Source organism: Pygocentrus nattereri, chromosome 24 (genome assembly GCF_015220715.1).
Source record: "Pygocentrus nattereri isolate fPygNat1 chromosome 24, fPygNat1.pri, whole genome shotgun sequence".
NCBI classification, from domain to species: Eukaryota; Metazoa; Chordata; class Actinopteri; order Characiformes; family Serrasalmidae; genus Pygocentrus; species Pygocentrus nattereri.
In genome coordinates, this window is record NC_051234.1 from 7,061,112 (window position 1) to 7,076,156 (window position 15,045).

Here is a 15,045-nt window from a genome sequence, read left to right on the forward strand (position 1 = left end):
GCGATGAAAAACTTGAGAATGGCAGAAAGTAGCGTGCAAAAGTTTGGGTGCCCCTGGTCAAGCTATTTCTGGTCAAGCTATTTAACGCTTTAGCAAGTAAAGAGAGGTTGTACACTAAAATGTGCAGAACAGAAATAAAAAAATGCCGTTGGCTCCCTGAACATAAATGACACTTTTACAAGTAGGACTTGTTTTTTAGCATGTAAGATTTAGGTGAGAATGAATGGCTTATTCAGACTGATTTTAATAATAATAATAATAATAATAATAATAATAATAATAATAATAATAATAATAATAATAATAATAGTGGCTTAGCCAAACTGATCTTAATAATAATAATAATAATAATAGTGGCTTATCCAAACTGATTTTAATAATAATCAATATAAAGACAAACAAGAAAAAAAGATAAAAATGTGAAATGTGTACCACAAACAAAGGTACTTTTAGAATGAACATTTCTAAAAAACGTTTTACGCTTAGATCCTCTTCCACTCCTCCATGATGACATCACAGAGCTGATGGATGTTGGACACCTTGTGCTCCTCCTCCTTCCGCTTGAGGATGCCCCACAGGTGCTCAATTGAGTTTGGGTCTGGAGACATACTTGGCCAGTCCATCACTTTTACCTTCAGCAAGTCAGTTGTCATCTTGGAGGTGTGTTTGGGGTCGTTATCGAGTTGGAAAACTGCCGTGTGGTACAGTTTCTGAAGGGAGGGGATCATGCTCTGCTTCAGAATGTCACAGTACATGTTGGAATTCACGCTTCCCTCAGTGAACCGCAGCTCCCCAGTGCTGACAGCACTCATGTAGCTCCAGGCCATGATGCTACCACCATATGTAATGACAGCAACTCAGCCACGAAGTGGTAGACCACGACCTCCAAACTTCACGTGACCTTCAGATTAACTCAAGAACAATGTGCAGAGAGCTTCATGGAATGGGTTCCCATGGCCAAGCAGCTGCATCCACACCTTACATCACAAAGCGCAATGCAAAGCGTCGAATGCAGTGGTGTAAAGCTTTGCCTCTGGACTCTAGAGCAGTTGAGACGTGTTCTCTGGAGTGATGAATCATGCTACTCTGTCTGGCAATCCGATGGCTGAGTCTGGATTTGGCGGTTGCTAGGAGAAAGGTACTTGTCTGACTGCATTGTGCCAAGTGTAAAGTTTGGTGGAGGGGGGATTATGGTGTGGGGCTGTTTTTCAGGAGTTGGGCACGGCCCCTTAGTTCAAGTGAAAGGAACTCTTAATGCTTCAGCAGAACAAGAGATTTTGGACAATTTCATGCTCCCAACTTTGTGGGAACAGTTTGGGGATGCCCCCTTCCTGTTCCAACATGACTGCACACCAGTGCACAAAGCAGGTCCATAAAGATACGGATGAGCGAGTTTGGTGTGGAAGAACTTGACTGGCCTTCACATCCTGAGCCCTGACCTCAACCTGATAGAACATCTTTGGGATGAATTAGACCGGAGACTGCAAGCCAGGCCTTCTCATCCAACATCAGTGTCTGACATCACAAACACGCTTCTAGAAGAATGGTGAAAAATTCCCATAAACACATTCCTAACTCTTGCGGAAAGCCTTCCCAGAAGAGTTGAAGCTGTTATAGCTGCAAAGGGTGTGTCAACATCATATTAAACCCTAAGGGTTAAGAATGGGATGTCACTCAAGTTCATATGCGTGTGAAGCCAGACGACTGAACACTTTTGGAAATGTAGAGTATTTGTAGGTGAAAATAAAATAATCCTCCTTTACAGTAACTCCTTTACCTCCTTTTCACACAATTTAAACAATAAATGGTCTGAAACAATAGAGTTCATGTAGAACGTAATTACTCAACCTTTAACCCTGAAGGTTGGTGCGCAGACTGCTGGTCACCATAGCAATGACAACAATCTTGCCTAGCCAGTAGCTAACGAAAAAGACGAAGAGAAAGGTTTAAGATGAATGGACATCACCCCAGCTGGTTTCCAGATACGTTTAATCTGCAATGAGAAACTGTCAAACTCGAAAACATCACAAAGCTGAAGTTTCTTGTTAGCCAGCTTCTTGTTTGCATTTTCTAATTTCACCTTAAACAGAGCAGCAGTAAAGTTCGGCCCTTCAGACATCATTTAAGGTTAAACAGGAAAATTGGAACAAGAAGCTGGCGAATGAGAAGCGACTTCAGCCTCGTAAAAAGTAGAACGTTGAGAGACATCTTATAAGAAACTGTTCAACTTTTATACAAAAGTTTCCTGCTGGAGATGCGAGAAAAGTGGCTACAGCTGAGATAAAGCTTAAAGCAGAGCAAAGTAAGTCGGCATGTTTGTAATATACTAGGACAGTAGCATGTACTGAGACACATTTACAGCCATAGACATGGTCTGATTTTTGTTAAATGGACAAAATGGCTCTTCTTTTGCTTTGCCGACCTCTGATCTAGAACATGACTGGTAAGCAAGTTACAACTGACTTAGCTTAGGCTTGATTGCCCCAGGAGTCACTGGTAAGATCTTCACAGGAGAGTCGCTTCTGCGAGTCCAAAAGAACGGATAGACTTTCTCGGTGAAAGTGTGAGTGAAAGTCGCTATATCCGTGTCATTAAGAAGGTCAAAGAAGGACAGTTCTCCCTTGTCCCAGTCCAGCTGCACTCGGATCCTCGGCAGCCCCCCCTCGGCAGAGAAGGGATGCTTGGGCTGCGCTGGAGAGCGAGCGCAAAACTCCACATTGCTCTCCACGCTCCAGACGCTGTTAAAGAAAAGTACTCCCTTTCTGTGGTTGGATTCCGTGGTTACTCCTACTTCCCACAAACAACTATTCCCAACCTCAACATCCCAGTAGTGGCTCCCTGAGCTAAAGCCCTCTGAGCCCAGGACGCACACGCACTTATCAAACCTTTCTGGATTATCTGGACGTTGCTGCATCTCTGGTGTCTTATTATCAATGAATGTGATACTAGTCAGGTCATCAGATAGTGTCAGGTTTGGGTGGGCAGTGTTGGGGTCCAGAATGACAGGAGCTGAGGAAAAGAAAAAGAGTGAGCAGATAAGTGCACAGGGACATAGCCAAGAGGTGGCCAGAAGTGGACAGTGCCATCCTTCCATGGAGCATAGCCACTCCTTTGGCCACCCAAGTACAACAAAGTGAAAATCAGCCATCATCAGTGAAGCAGTCACTACAGAAAAGTCCAGCTACTTTGTGTTCACAGTTTTATGAAAGTCTGTCATCAGGCAGATAATAATCAGTTATGGTGACACCTGAATCTAACCTTGTTGTGAATTACTGTAACACTACAGTTAACAATACGTGTTTACATGCACTTAATAATCTGATAACGGCAGGAAATCAAATTTTGTCAGTAATCCGATCAGCGTGTTTACCTGCACTCAGATTTCTCACAGAAGAAGATGTGACAAACATAATGTGTAACTTCTAACTTCATTCCGTGGCTTTTTTTCTGAACATTGTGCCGCTTTACCAAAAATATCAACATACATCATCTAGAAAATAAAGAATATTTAAATCCTTTATTTCATCAAGCAGGCAGATGGTTTCAATGTCCCTCCAAAAGTGTTTAGCAGCGTCTCGCGGTGACGCCACTTGCTTATTTTCAGTACTGCCGTCCGTTTTGAACAAGCACAGACTGAGAAATCCGAAAGAAATCCGAGTAAGAGTTCACATGCTCGGAGAAGTCAGATTACTGAGGTAAAATCCGGTTTGTGGTATCGGATTTCTTAATAAGATATCTAGACCTTATTCTGATCTACGAAATCGGAGTGTGCTGTTTACATGACCGTTTGAATAATCTGATAACTGCAGAAATCCAATTATGATTGGATTATTGAGTGCATGTAAATGCTTACTATTTCTAGTACTCAGCACAAAATAGAAATAGTACAGGGAACAAAACATACATTATTTTCACATAACATAATAGAAAACAGGATAAAATTACTTCAAGATATCCAGAATAAAACTGTATTTAGAAAAGATTAACTGGGTAATAATGCCAATATTTTGTTAATCTTAATAGAATTATGACCACACTAATAATTTGCCCAGTATACTTCAGCAGTGCTGCTCTGTGATCTACATTACATGAAGGAATACTATGGTAAGATGAGGTAAATAGTCAATAATTAGTAACATTGACTATCGCATAGCAACGTTTATCATTTATCATGCAAGCTAAACACTTTTTTACATTGTGTTTAATCATGTAGGCTCGAGGCGACTCCAGTGCTGAGTCCAAGATCCTGCTAATGCTACAGTAGATTAGCCTGTTACCCTCTCCAATATTATTCTCTTCTGTGACAACCTTTTTTTCACCTAGTTTGCCACCCCAAAAAATCAATGGGCTCAACCTGTCCACCCAATAAAAAAAAAGGTTCTGGTACAGCACTGGTACTGCATTGCATCAGTACAGTGCACTGACTTAAGGCCTACTTGTGCCTTGCTTACAAGCAAGGCTAAGCTGGCTGAGATGAGCCTACCAGCTGAAAGCCTGCAGAAAATATCTCATGGCAAACAAGTGATGGTCCATTTCTGGCCCACACTTACTACTTTTAATGTGGGATGTTAAAATACTATTTAGTTTTCTATGTACACATATTTTAAGTCAGCCCTGAATCATTTTGAACCAAACTTGAATTAGGTTGCACACTAGTATATTTAATAGTGTTCCTAGTATTGACGCAGAGAGTGTTCGACTACCATCAGGCTCAGTGCTGATGCACAAAATCCTTCTATTTTGGTTTTATTAGATCTGCAGCTTTTGATACTGTTGACCACAAGATTCTAATCTAGCGTCTTGATGCTGGGTCGGCCTCTCGGGCACAGTTTTAGAATGGTTTAAATCATATTTAAGTAATAGGCAGTTCATGGTTTCACTTGGAAATCATTCATCACAAAGATTTATGTTTCTTGTGGAGTCACTCAAGGTTCAGTCTTAGGTCGTGCGCTTTTCTCTTTGTACATGCTACCTCTAGGTGATGTTATTAGGAAGCATAGTGTAAATTTTCATAGTTATGGTGACGAGACCCAATTATACATTTTCATTCCTTCTGAAGATCAAGACTCTGTAGACAGACTAACCAGCTCTGTCAGAAATATCTCAGTGGATATTGCAAAATTTTCTACAATTAAATCATGAAAACTGAAATATTAATCATTGGCACAGAAACTCAGAGAAAAATGATTTATGAGAAACGTGGTTCTTTAGTATCATATACAAAATCCTGAAGTATGAAACCTGGGTGTGATCTTGGACTTCTGTTTTACCCCGCATGTAAACAAGGTCACTAAAATAGCTTTTTATCTTTTGAGAAATATCACTAACGTTTGGCCTTTTCTCTCTCAGAGCAACACAGAGAAACTTGTTCATGCATTTGTTACAGCAGAGTTGATCACTGTAATGGTCTTTTTACTGGACTTCCTAAGAAAACTATACAGCCTTTACAACTCGTACAAAACACAAAAAACAGAGATTACATCACTCCTGTTTTGAAAGAGCTACACTGGCTGCCTGTATCATTCAGGATAGATTTTAAACTTCTGCTACTAGTTTTTAAAGCTCAAAATGACCTTAAAGCACCGCTTACGTCTGTCTGTTTATGTTCCGGCGCAAATCATAAAGATCTGCAGGTAATCACCTTCTACAGACACCCTCTGTAAATTACAGAAAACATAGAGAGACTCTTTCAGTTATTATGCTTCTAAACTGTGGAACTCAATTCCACCTTTTATTAGACAGTCAAGCTCAGTGCTCACTTTTACGAAGCATCTAAAAACACATCTCTTTAACTCAGCATTTAATTAAAAATCTACGTCTCATAGTGTTTATCTTCTAATTTAATCTTTTTCATTTTCTTCTGATTCTAAATAAACACTAATGATTTCTTGTAGAACTATGTTTTATCATCTGTCTGTAAAGCAATTTCTGGAGCCTATCCCAGCGGTCACTGGGCGGAAGGCAGGATAAACGTTGGACAGGACACCAGTCCATCGCAGGGCAAGTGCTATATCAATAAAATTATTATTATTATTATTTATTTATTTATTTATTACTTAATTGTTTTCAGTTATTACAAAAAGTTGCATAGACCAACACGCTGTCATATCTCTGTCAAAATTGGCCTAGACATGTGGGCCAAATAAGCATGTCTCAGTCTGGGGCACTTCTTGCTCACATGTAGTTAGCTTGTGCTGACAGGCCAGCGGTGCAATGTGTTTGCCAGAGGTAGCCCACATCCACATGGATGTCAAGCACCCAGAAAAGATCATTGTGAGGGTGGCATTTCCTCACCCAGCTCCTGAAAGGCACAGCCGAGTGGGTCACTCTTTATCACACCCTTTCCTTCCTTCTCAACAGTTACATTTGAGGTAAAAAGTCTGATTTAAAAACGTCAGTGATCTTAAAATTTCAGAGACTCACTGTACTGAACAATCTCCTGCATCTTCTCCCACACTGTGAACTTCAGGTTGCCCAGGTGCTTCGCTACATCGATCAGCATTCCTGAGTCCATCTGTGGAACCTTCAGTGAGCACTCAGCTCTAGAAGAACATTTAGGAGTCAGTTGTACTGCAGGTTTCAGTTGAGAAACACAAACAGAGAGGTAGAAAATAGCTCACTTACCTTTTCACTGAGGACTTGAAGTTCTGTGGGAAGAAGAATTGACATTAAAAACACAGTATGTAATGTGTTCTCCAGCGTTTATTGCACTTCATTTTTCTATGGACTCTGACTGGAGAGCTGGGCTAAGAGCTGTCCCGGGGTGTATATATAGCTGCTGTGTGAACAAAACCTTGATAACTTTACAGAAGAAGGAAAAAAACTGCTTTACGTTTAATGTAAGTCAAAAGAAACAGAATTTTTCCAAGTAATTTTGGGCTGTTTCTGTTGGTCCATTCATCATGAAATTTATATACAATGTAAAAACCAACAGGCACTTTCAAATTCTGACAAAAACTGAAAAACGATCAAAATGGATATACAAGGCTTTGTTCCGACAGCAACCATATAGAGAGAGAAGAGAGAAATGAGCTGGGTGGAGAAAGAGGTGTTAGAGAGAAAAAGCTTTGCTTATGTACGGCACGGCTGTGGCCGACAACAGCTGAAAAATAAAGCACCATGACTTGTGTGAAAGCAGTGTCTCTTTTTAAAATAGCGGTGTTACAACATCTATTGTGAGTGTTCACTAAGGGATTATTGATTGCAACCATTCATGCTTAGAGCTGAATGCAACACACAAGTTGGGACAATAGTTTCAAAGTATAGAGTGAAAAAATCATGGGGTAAAATTAGGTTATGTATCTAAAAGATGGGAGCTATGCTGCTAGTTTCCCATTCGGATACCGTGTTATACTCTAATTTTTATATTTTAGTGTATCAGACCAACAATAATGGTACAAGCTTATTTTAAGACTTTTAAGCTTATTTTATTTTTATCAAAAATAAATTCATATGTAGTGCCGCACCAGAAAGAGACAGAATTTTAGAAACACTCTTTTTTTAATGGAGCAAAGGGAAATTGATGTTGTGGTCATGTAAAACTAATCTCATTTAAATAGTACTTAAGAAAGGACAAGAATTTATTCGTGCTAAATTCATTTTTTTCAACAAATTATGTTTTGGGTTACCTTCCTTGCACATATAATGTAAGCAAGCTACTTTATTTGCAACAGAACTGAGACTTGTTGACAAGACAATTGTAAAAGTTGAGCAAATAGCATCAAGAAGGCAAAAAATTCTCTCTTTTCAGAATCAGAAGAACATACTTCAAATAATTCAGAACTAATTGTAATGTTTTAATAAGCTTATGGAATATAGCGGTTATTTGCAAATGCTGTGACCTTTTTCTGTGGAAATAAATGTGGAGTCAATGTAACAGTGTAAATGGATGGATGTAAGGATACAGCAGTAGTTTTAGGGTTCAACTGTGTACCTTAAATAAGGTGACAAATACGTATTTGTACCTTTTCATAACATAATGTTTTAAAATAGAACAATAAAATAAAAGCCTGGAAACGAGACGGGGCGTGTAGACAAGATCATTTCAGTGGATTATGTCACAGTTATGTTCCCTGATTAAAGGTACCGAGATGTACCCTTGAGTCAAAAGTACCCTTGAGACAGTGACAGTTTCATATCTATTTTTCTGAAAGTGTAGTTGGGTGTGACTGTGGTCTAAGCAAGTGGTCATATGTGAAACAAATACTAGACTGGTGGTTTCACCTATTTTATGGCACTAAACCTAGTGTAAGTGGGGAAAAATGACCATACAGTTTGCACAGTTGAACAAAACAAAGAGACCATCCACTGAATAGACAAAGCCATTTTAATGTTGACAAGCATCACCTCAAAAAGCTCCTGAAAACCTCAAAAGATGTTGGTTGTACTTTTCTGGCTTTAACTAAACACTTGACACTCTGGGAATGTACACAAACGTGGTTGGTTAGTGTAGTGGGTAACACCTTTGCCTTCTACGCTGTAGACTGGGGTTCAATCCCTGACCAGGGCAAGCATCCTACACTATACCAATAAGGGTCCTAGGGGAAAGACTCCTAACACCACCTTGGCCTACCTGTGTAAAATGATCAAACTGTAAGTCGCTCTGGATAAGAGCGTCAGCAAAATGCCATAAATGTAAATGTTCACCATGTTTGAATGGTGAACATAAACATAAACCAGTGTGAAAATGTTACTCGTAGCTAAGGCTATGCTCACACTACAAGCCTCATTACTCAAATCTGATCTCTCTGACACAACAGTTCACACTCATTTAGGTAAGTGATTCAAATCTGTCATTAATGTGATGAACCGGTGTCCTGAAATGACCTTCATGAGCTCCTCCTACTCGTTAACGTCACGTGATGAATCACTGCATCATCAGTGCAAACTAACGAGCTTCACTGAGTAGAACTCTGATCAGCTCTCCTAATTAGCCCTCAAAACTTTGGAAAAGAGCAGATGAGCTTAGGGAGCATTTACCTGTAGGAATACAATGTCTTCTTCCCCTAGGATCTCTTCAGTTGTGTTGATAGTCTCTAAAAGAAGAGTTATCGCACTGCTCATCTCATCAGTCTTCTCTTTCATCATTTGACTCTTCCGCTCCTCTTCCTCCTTCAGTGCAGCCAACCTGGCTGCCTCTTCATCTCGTAAAAACTGGTAAAGCTTCTCAAACTCCTGCCTTATTTCTTTCTCTGTTTTCTGAGTCTGCATCTGAAGTGAAAGAAGTGGCAGCAGAAACACAGCTTATATAATCTCAGGCATTGCCAATCTGCTAGAGGAGCATACACCCTCCAGGCATTAGGCTGTGGAGCAGTTGAACTGTGTTTTCTAGGATGATGGCGCTCTACCCAATACCTCTAGGATAAGCTGGAGTGGAGTTTGAGATCCACAACTGATCATTCAATTATCAGTTCTTGACCTCACTACTACTACTCTTGTGGCTGGATGCAATCAAATCCTCACAGTGATGTTCTAACATCTAGTGTAAAGCCTTCCTAGAAGAATAGAAGCTGTTACTGCAGCAAATTGGGGTAAACACTCTATTAATATCCATCATTTCAGAAGCATTAAATGAGCAGGTGTCTACAAATGTTTGGACATTGGCAAAGTTAAGCAGCCTCTGAGAGCCCATTATCAGCCAAGGGCCCCATGAAAATACTAATTAGGTACACTCTATGTGTTAAGGTAGGGCTTTCGCCTCACAGCAAAAAGGGCCTGGGTTCAATTCCCTGGCCGGGCGACCAGGGTCTGTGTGGAATTTGCATGTTTTCCCTCTGTCTGCATGGGTTTCCTTCGGGTGCAATGCAGAAACTGGTCTGCAGAGGAGACGAAGTTTATCCTCTGAGCTTTAAAAGCTTATGTATCTCAGAACACAACGTCTTCCTCTCTGCCTTCTTTAATAAGTACATGTGAAGGATGTTTTCCTGAGTCTGACATAATTTTAAAGCAATTAAAAACACAAGCACTGCTCACTGCTGCTCATCTCACTCTGACTGGATGTGATGCTGGTTGTCATGGTAACGTGTACACTAAGTGGTTCTCTACACAATTTTGGATCTGATTACTTGTAGTGAGCATGTAAACTGAGATTTTCCATCAGATTGTTGAGTACAGTGAGCATAAACACCTCAGTCTTAATCTATAATCGTCTGTCCAATTGTAAAATTGTATCCTCTATTCATTTTGCTGCTGTTGTGTTATTGTTTTGCTATCCGGTGTCAACCAAGGAGGACGAGTTCCCCTTTTGTGGCCTGGTTCCTCTCAAGGTTTGTTGCTCCTGCTGATAGGGAGTATTTCCTTGCCACTGTTGGCATCGTCTGACTCACTGGGATTAGGTGGATTTTCAGTGTGCGCTTTCTAAATAAACTCATCTAAAAGTCTTCATTTGATTGTGAACTACTGCTTTCATAACAAAAGCGTTTATAGAACTTCTCTCTAGCAGATCCCACAGCGCTGAAACACCATGTCCTGCTGTAGCACTACTTGTCATCTTTGTATTTTTTGTATGAAATTCACTGGTGTGTCAGGTAATAACACATATCTTATGAGAAAGAAGTCAAATAATCTATGTTACAATCTATGCAGGTGTTCAGATTGGAGAGTACAGCCTCTAGCAAGAGTCTATCTACACACATCTTACAGCCACACACTGTCATGATCAAATTTTTGTGGTTTTTCATCTCATAAACCACAAGCACGTGATCCGTTTCCTGTCAAAAGGCTAAAATGTTTTGATGTTTTCTTTAAGAGCTTAGAGGTTTTACACTTGTCAGAGCAACTACAGCTACAACATTACAATGTATGTATTTTCCAGCAACATTTAAAGTGTTCCTCTTCTCACCTTGATGTGTTTTGCGGTTTTGTGGCAGGTCTCGTTCACTTGTGTGAAACTGCGCAGCTTTTCCTGTAAGGGCTCCAGAGCAGTTTCGAGTTCTCTCTGGTAAAGGTTAATAATTAATCTTGTCAGTGGGTGAAAAGCATCACATCTTGCACAGCAATAAAGATTAATGTCATGTTTGATATGCTTCATACTGCTAGCAACTAGTTCATTCACTCAGTTACATGAGCTTAAATCTCTGTATAATTTAATGGTTAAGATGTAAATGAGCCATTCAGAGTGGTTTGGTGTGAAACGCTCTGTTCTAGAGAAACTTACAGAGTCAGAACTGTTCACAGTGGTGGTGATAGGAACCAGACGTCCACCTCTGAAAGCTCCCTCACAGAAAGCTACTAGATAAAATGGTTGAATACACCACCTGACACCTGAGACATTGTTTTACAGTACACACTTCAAAATTCTGGTTCTTCAAAGGTTCTTTAGTAAAGAAAATGGTTATATGTAGAACCATATACACTCCAATAACCATTTGCATGATGAAATGGCTCTTTGCATCATGAAAGCATTCTTCAGGTCAATGGAGAACCTTTTTGAAAAGGGTTCTATATAGTACCATAAAGGGGTCTTCTATTGTTACGATGCCAAGGTTGTAACAATAGAACAGCCCCTTTGCTGCTACATAGAACCCTTTTCAGATAGGTTCTATATAGAACCATCTACAGCAAACTGAAGAACCATTTCTCCATGCAAAGGACACCTTAATCATGTAAAGGTTCTTTTAAGTGTCCATGGCTCTACATACTGCCATTTTCTTTACCCTTTAAAAAGAACCATCTATTTTAAGAACATAGTTTTGAGGAAGTCATATTTTTAGATGATTTCAAGTCATGGCATTGATAGACAGTCAGAAAGTTCCTAAAGAAAAAGTTTTTTTTTTTCAGGTTTACTGTGACGTGGAGCGAGGAGGTGGACGCATATGTGGAGATAAGCGAGATTTATTAAGGGCAAATCCAGGGTCATGGTCAGAACGGTCCAGGTTCATATAGCCAACATGTAGAGATCGCGGGACAGACATGACAATAAAGAACACAGAACCTCAAACAATAATCAAACACTACAAACAACACAGACAGAGATTCAAGCAACAAAGACCAGCAAAGACAAGGGGCAAACACAGGGCTTAAATACACATGGTGGAGACATAACAGGTGGAGACAATCAGGGGTGGAGTCATGAAACAAGGCGGCTGGACCAAAACTGTATTTTATCTTGAGACAACAATTTTGTTATCTCAAGATCAAACATAGTTACTTGTTAAGATAACAACTGTTATCTGAGATTGCAAGATAGTAACTTTGAGATAGTCAAGGTAGTTAACTTGTTATCTGTAGATAACAACATTATCTTGAAATCACAAGATAATTAACTGATTATCTCAAGATATGAACTCTGAGATAATTAACTTGCTATCTGAAGATAACTATCTTGAAATCGCAAGATAATTAACCTGTTATTTCAAGATAACAGCATTGTGACTGTTCTTGTTTTTGAGTTTAATTCCATGTGGTTCTGTTCATAGATAACAGCATTGTTATCTTGAGATCAAAAGATAGTTAACTTGTTAAGATAACAACTGTTATCATGAGATCATAAGTCAGTTAATTTGTCATCTTAAAATAACAACTTTGTTATCTTGAGGTTGCAAGACAGTTAACTCGTTATCTTAAGATAACAACTTTGTTATTTTGAGATCACAAGACAGTTAACTCATTATCTTAAAAATTTTGTTATCTTCAGATTGCAAGACAGTTAACTTGTTAAGATAACTTTTCATCTTGAGATCACAAGACAATTAACTCAACATAAGTTTTTATGATCTTGACATCACAAAATAACTTGTTATCTTAGGATAACAACTTTGTTATCTTGAGATCACAAGGTAGTGAACTGATTATCTCATGAAAACAATCCAGAAAATGGCCTGAAAATAGGCCTCATGCCTGTCTGGACTTCCGTATTCCTGAGTATTTTCAAATGACAGTACTAATATTTAAAAATACTCAGGGAAGCACAAATCCATCAAAATACTACCGTTTACATGTGTATGTACTTCAGTAGGTTTGTGCTTGTCTATGTTTTACTCAGTTCCACTGTAGACTTACACTGGACTGTTCTTCCTTTTGAGTTTAATTCCCTGTGGTTCCGTTCATTCTGCTCCTGGACTGCTTTATGATTGCTCTGCATTTCAAGTCTTTCTATAAGGAGCTCAGTACTTAAGTAGTATTTGAACCTGCTAGATTTGGTTTTACTCTTGTATATCGCTGTTATTGGAAGAAAACCTCGTATCTCCAAAATAGTAACTTTACAGGAGAAGGAAGAAACCTACTTTACTTTTAATGTAACTCAATGGAACCAGACGTCTTCCCAAGTCATTTTGGATCATTTCTTTTGGGTCATTCATCGTGAACTTTACACACAACATAAAGGACAGCAGGCATTTTCAGATTATATCAAAAACTGAAAAACCACAAAAATGGACACACAAGGTTTTCTTCAGACAGCAGTGATGCTCTATTCACCTCTGTGCATCCATATTATATATTCAACATCACTCTCACCTTAAAGCTCTCTGCGGTCTCACGTATGGGCCGACAGTCATGGCCCTTGTGCTCTTCTGATGCGTGACAAAGCACACATACAGGCTGTTCATCCTCCAGACAGAACAGCGTGAGTCGCTCATTGTGTTGAGAGCACCGCTGTATAAAAGACTCACAGAAGTTCTTCAGCACCAGGTTAGGAGGTGGATCATCCCTTGAAGACCTTCTTCTACATAGTGGACACTCTTGAGATTCACTGTTTGCCCAGAAGTTCTGCAGACAGGCTTTACAGACACTGTGGCTACATGAGAGGACGACAGGATCTGTGAAGATGTCATAGCACACAGGACAGGAGACATCACCTCTGTGCCATACAGTTGTCATTTCTTCCCCAGTGAAGAATGAACCACGAAAAGAAAAAAGAATGACTGAAAAAAAGGAGTTTGCTCCCTCAGTGACCTGAGCATTCACAGGCTGTCCGAACAATCAGCAGCAAAGCTGATCTTTGACCATATTGCATGTAGGGCAGGACTCTCCACTTCCTCTTTCACCTTCAGAAACCCAACGAGCTAGAAAGATGTAGATAGAGCATGAACAAATATGTGAGCTGACACATCCTCTACAGGGAAAAAAAACCTTAGTCATGCCTGTAAATATTTGGACATTGACAAATTTATTGTTTAGTTCTCTACCACAGTATATTGGAGTGTGTTATTCCCTCATGATGTCACTTCCAAGTAAGCAGATAAAAGGTCTAGAGCTGGTTTTAAATGTGGCATTTCCATATCGTTGCTGTCCAAAGAAAAACAAGTATTTCCAAAATAGTAACTTTACAGGGGAGGGCTAAAAGACTCTTACCTTTCAGTGTAAGTTAATATAAAGAGGTTTCATTCCAAGTGATTTTAGAGCATTACTGTTGGTCCGTTAATCAAGAAATTTTAAAACAACACTGAGTGTGTTGAAATGATGAAGAAACGTAAAAATCAACAAAAATCAAGATTCATGTTTTTTTTGGACAGCAGCGATATGCAATCTGTTATGGCTCAATATGAAGTCCAAATAACTGTCATTGCCAGTGAAATAAGCCATTGTTTTGCTGAAAAACCAAAACATCCCTTTAAGAGAGATGGCAAAATCATTATGCATGGCCAACTTCACTCTTTGGTACATTCCTTTGCCAAAAATACAACCCCAATTCCAATGAAGTTGGGACGCTGTGTAAAACATAAATAAAAACAGAATATGATGATTTGCAAATCCTTTTCAACCTATATTCAAATGAATACACCACAAAGACAAGATATTTAATGTTCAAACGGATAAACTTTGTTTTTTGCAAATATTCACTAATTTTGAATTTGATGCCTGCAACACGTTCCAAAGAAGTTGGGACAGGGGCAACAAAAGACTGGGAAAGTTGAGGAATGCTCAAAAAATACCTGTTTGGAACTTTCCACAGGTGAACAGGTTAATTGGAAACAGGTGAGTGTCATGACTGGGTATAAAGGGAGCATCCCTGAAAGGCTCAGTCGTTCACAAGCAAGGACGGGGCGAGGTTCACCACTTTGTGAACAACTGTGTGAGCAAATAGTCCAACAGTTTAAGAACAAC

General features: G+C 39.4%; 1 protein-coding gene across 1 annotated transcript; it reads right to left on the minus strand.

Annotated features, from left to right (window-relative positions):
• Nucleotides 1-1,757: 1,757 nt before the first annotated feature.
• Nucleotides 1,758-13,919, minus strand: LOC108438101 (zinc-binding protein A33-like). Its single transcript, XM_017715676.2, has 6 exons — nucleotides 13,456-13,919; nucleotides 10,841-10,936; nucleotides 8,980-9,210; nucleotides 6,625-6,647; nucleotides 6,424-6,542; nucleotides 1,758-3,009 (listed from the first exon to the last, which is right to left on the minus strand). Exons 1-6 carry the CDS (start codon nucleotides 13,816-13,818, stop codon nucleotides 2,453-2,455), a joined length of 1,389 nt encoding a protein of 462 aa, XP_017571165.2. The 5' UTR covers nucleotides 13,819-13,919; the 3' UTR covers nucleotides 1,758-2,452.
• Nucleotides 13,920-15,045: the final 1,126 nt, after the last annotated feature.

Coding starts and splice junctions, on each gene's coding strand:
- LOC108438101 (XM_017715676.2), bottom strand. CDS start 13,818: ATGACAACTGTATGGCACAGAGGTGATGTCTCCTGTCCTGTGTGCTAT. Junction 9,211..10,840: donor AAACCGCAAAACACATCAAG/GTGAGAAGAGGA, acceptor CTTTCACTTCAG/ATGCAGACTCAGAAAACAGA. Junction 6,543..6,624: donor TTCAAGTCCTCAGTGAAAAG/GTAAGTGAGCTA, acceptor ATGTTCTTCTAG/AGCTGAGTGCTCACTGAAGG.